This window comes from Eutrigla gurnardus, assembly GCF_963514095.1.
Source record: "Eutrigla gurnardus genome assembly, chromosome: 14".
Taxonomy (NCBI): domain Eukaryota; kingdom Metazoa; phylum Chordata; class Actinopteri; order Perciformes; family Triglidae; genus Eutrigla; species Eutrigla gurnardus.
Window position 1 is genome coordinate 17,435,347 of NC_139937.1, and position 3,680 is coordinate 17,439,026.

Sequence of the window (3,680 nt, forward strand, 5' to 3'; positions counted from 1 at the left end):
CATGTAAACAAGTTAAATTTAAAAAAGGTATGCAGGGATTATGCACTCAAAGACAAAATGTGTTCGATGCATTCTGAAATACATTTAGTCTGTTGTTTCCCCAGTGTGCCTCCTTTACAACTGCATTTATCATGCTTCTTAAAAGACTTGCAGATAATAAATAATAAAAGAAATGCCAGCCATGCATATGAGAGTACAGAGCACCACATAGCCAACACAATATTTGACTTTCCTAAACCCGTTATCAGTTCTTTTCCAGGTTTGACCTGATTGGTCAAAAGCTACCTTGGGGGCGTGTTCAACGAGGAAAACGGGAAAGGGAGCGCTCCATATAAACCAGGACTGCAGGTGAAGTCTTTCATCCACAAGATCACACTGCAACCATGATGTCTCTGGTCTTCGTTCTGCTCATCGGAGCCGCTTGTAAGCAATTCTTTCTGCCTGTGCTCTAATAACTGAATTTAAAAAAAAAAGCAACACTAGCTGACTATTTGGCCTCTTGTGTTTTCAGTTGCCTTGGAGGACGACAAGATCGTCGGAGGGTATGAGTGCAAAGCCCACTCCCAGCCCCATCAGGTGTCCCTGAACTCCGGCTACCACTTCTGTGGAGGCTCCCTGGTCAACGCCAACTGGGTTGTGTCTGCTGCTCACTGCTACAAGTCGTAAGTCTCATGTCATGTTGTGGAAACGATAATTCATCTGCTTTTAACGGGCGTCGTGAAACTCAGCTGCCACTTGGCCCCTCTTTCCTCTACAGCCGCATTCAGGTGCGTCTCGGAGAGCACAACCTCAGGGTCACCGAGGGAAGCGAGCAGTCCATCAGCTCCTCTCGCGTCATCCGCCACCCCAACTACAGCTCCTACAACATCAACAACGACATCATGCTGATCAAGCTGAGCGAGCCCGCCACCATCAACCAGTACGTGCAGGCCGTGGCTCTGCCCACCAGCTGTGCCCCCGCTGGCACCATGTGCAAGGTGTCTGGATGGGGAAGCACCCAGAGCGCCTGTGAGTCATATCTGCATTTTTAGCTAATCGGATTTGTAGAATATTCCTCTGCGACATTTATTCTCCTTGGTGTTATTCTAAAAGCTTTCTTTAACGTATTGTAGCCGCTGACAAGAACAAGCTGCAGTGCCTGAACATCCCCATCCTGTCTGAGGAAGACTGTGATAACTCCTACCCCGGCATGATCACCAACGCCATGTTCTGCGCTGGATACCTGGAGGGAGGCAAGGACTCTTGCCAGGTACGCAACAAGAGGACTTTGTCCCAGACCTCTGCACCTCAATTACAAATCAGGAATACTGAGAATTTCCTCCACATTTACACTCTCTCTCTCCGTCAGGGTGACTCTGGTGGACCCGTGGTCTGCAACGGTGAGCTGCAGGGTGTTGTGTCCTGGGGCTACGGATGTGCCGAGAGGGACCACCCTGGTGTCTACGCCAAGGTAACTTTAAAAATGAAAGTTTATTCCCCCACTGTTGTGCCGATTCACTCGTCTAACTCTGGTCTTCTTATATTTTAGGTCTGCCTCTTCAACGACTGGCTGGAGCGCACCATGGCCACCTACTAAGTCTGATCTTGTGGCTCTGCTGCCGTTCTTCTGTCATTATAACTCCATTTTTGTTGTTGATTTCTGAACAATGTGCAGTCGTTTTCCATATGAGTCAATAAAGTCTAACATCTTGACTTTCAAATTATGTTTTTTTCTGCCCATTTTCCTACATCTTCACATTTGCATCATAATACTTGATTTTTTCACAATAAATATTCGTTTTAACCGGTCTTCATAATACAGTATAAACAAGGCAATTACTTCTTGTCTTTTGACATACAAAATATTGAAGTAAAAGTATGCTATACAATGTGTTGCATGCATAGAATGAAAATTGTTTTCACCAATATGTGACACCTGAAACTAGAGTGTACTTACGACTTGGCGCAGTGAGCAGCAGACACAACCCAGCTGGCGTTGACCAGGGAGCCTCCACAGAAGTGGTAGCCGGAGTTCAGGGACACCTGATGGGGCTGGGAGTGTGGCGTGCACTCATACCCACCGACGATCTTGTCGTCCTCCAAGGCAACTGAAAACAAATGTAGGAAACGGTTGGTGAGTTTTGCAGCGGAATAGCAAACATACAAAAGTGCAAACTGCATTAAAAGGCGACCATCACTAGAAGAACTGTATCACACTTACAAGCAGCTCCTATGAGCAGAACGAAGACCAGAGACATCATGGTTGCAGCGTTTGATCCAGTTCAGCTGAAGCCTTGTATTTATATCCAGGCTCCTCCAAGCGGCACGATTGATCCAATAAATGCCAATCAAAATAAATACTTGATAGCGGGGTAGTGAGAAATGCCAAATGGGGGTTCATATCAGGGACTAGGGTTGGGCGGTGTGACGGTATTATACTGTGTGACGGTATAAAAAGTGTCTACCGGTAGAGATTTTGCAATACCGTTTATACCGGAGAAAGCGCAGATGTCTGCAGCATCGCTCTGAGTCACTGTAATTACACCGCCTCGACACACGGGGCACTGCAGGCATTGCAGCAGACTGCTTGCATGGTTGCATGAGCACGACGAAGAAGAAACAGCTTTACCTGAGTAATAACAATCATGGCGGAGGCGGAGAGTGAACGTCACGAGGAAACGGAGGCAACGCGACCCACCCATGACGAAGAGGAGGAACTGAGAAGGGGTTGTAGCCGATTCCGTGGTCTGTCCAGGGACCATGGTCTCTGGCACGGACCAGTGGTCACAACCACTAGGGGCGCTAAAGATACTAGTCTGTCTTGTGGTCCTTGTCATCTGCCTGTTGTCTTACCGAGTGGTCTTTGGAGTAGTTGTACATTTAATACACCTTCTCCCTTTTCTCATTGTGTTGGCAACACTGTGCTGAATAAATGTAAAAATAATTATTTTGTCTGACAAATATTTTTACTATCAATAGAAATCATAACGGAATAGAAATAACTTTGTCCCCGAGGGGAAATTTGCCTTGGGCACAGTGCTATAATTGTTGCTTCACAGAAACAACACAAAAAACAATTATAAAAACATCTCAAAATATGGAACACAATACATTTTAACAGTTTAGTTGTTCAACAGCTTGGTTGAAGTCAGGAAAAATGATAACTTCAGTCAGTATGATTTCTATTGATAGTAAAAATATTTGTCAGACAAAATAATTATTTTTACATTGATTGGTTGTAAAAATAATGATTGGTTGTGACCACTGGCCGTGCCAGAGACCAGCTGGTCCCGACCACACGGATCTTCATAATCAATAATAATAACAATATTAATCATAATAATTCTATTTTATAGACAAAAGATTATGATCTCTGACATTTATCCAGCTGACAGTGCTGCCAAAACGAGTGTAAAGGGGAGAAAATACTAAAGCTGCCTCACAGACCACAGGTACCACAGGGCAGATCACTGAGGAGCTGGTCGGGACCAGTGTCTTTAGCGCCCCTAGTGGTTGTGACCACTGGCCGTGCCAGAGACCAGCTGGTCCGTGCCACAGAGCTACTGGTCGCGACCACTGAGGAGCTGGTCGGGACCAGTGTCTTTAGCGCCCCTAGTGGTTGTGACCACTGGCCGTGCCAGAGACCATGGTCCCTGGACAGACCACGGAATCGGCTACAACCCCTGCTGGAGGAACTCGTT

General features: G+C 46.1%; 1 protein-coding gene across 1 annotated transcript; it reads left to right on the forward strand.

The window, feature by feature from the left end:
• The first annotated feature begins 321 nt into the window (after window positions 1-321).
• On the forward strand, window positions 322-1,652 carry LOC311024566 (trypsin-2). The gene is made up of 6 exons (XM_084027022.1): window positions 322-423; window positions 512-662; window positions 758-1,008; window positions 1,113-1,249; window positions 1,349-1,450; window positions 1,529-1,652. Exons 1-6 carry the CDS (start codon window positions 384-386, stop codon window positions 1,574-1,576), a joined length of 729 nt encoding a protein of 242 aa, XP_083883148.1. The 5' UTR covers window positions 322-383; the 3' UTR covers window positions 1,577-1,652.
• Window positions 1,653-3,680: the final 2,028 nt, after the last annotated feature.

What these genes read in the sequence shown, in the direction of transcription:
- LOC311024566 (XM_084027022.1), top strand. Translation starts at nt 384, where the DNA reads ATGATGTCTCTGGTCTTCGTTCTGCTCATCGGAGCCGCTT. An exon ending in TCTGCTCATCGGAGCCGCTT is followed by an intron (nt 424 to 511) that starts GTAAGCAATTCT and finishes TTGTGTTTTCAG; the next exon opens with TTGCCTTGGAGGACGACAAG. An exon ending in GCTGCTCACTGCTACAAGTC is followed by an intron (nt 663 to 757) that starts GTAAGTCTCATG and finishes TTTCCTCTACAG; the next exon opens with CCGCATTCAGGTGCGTCTCG.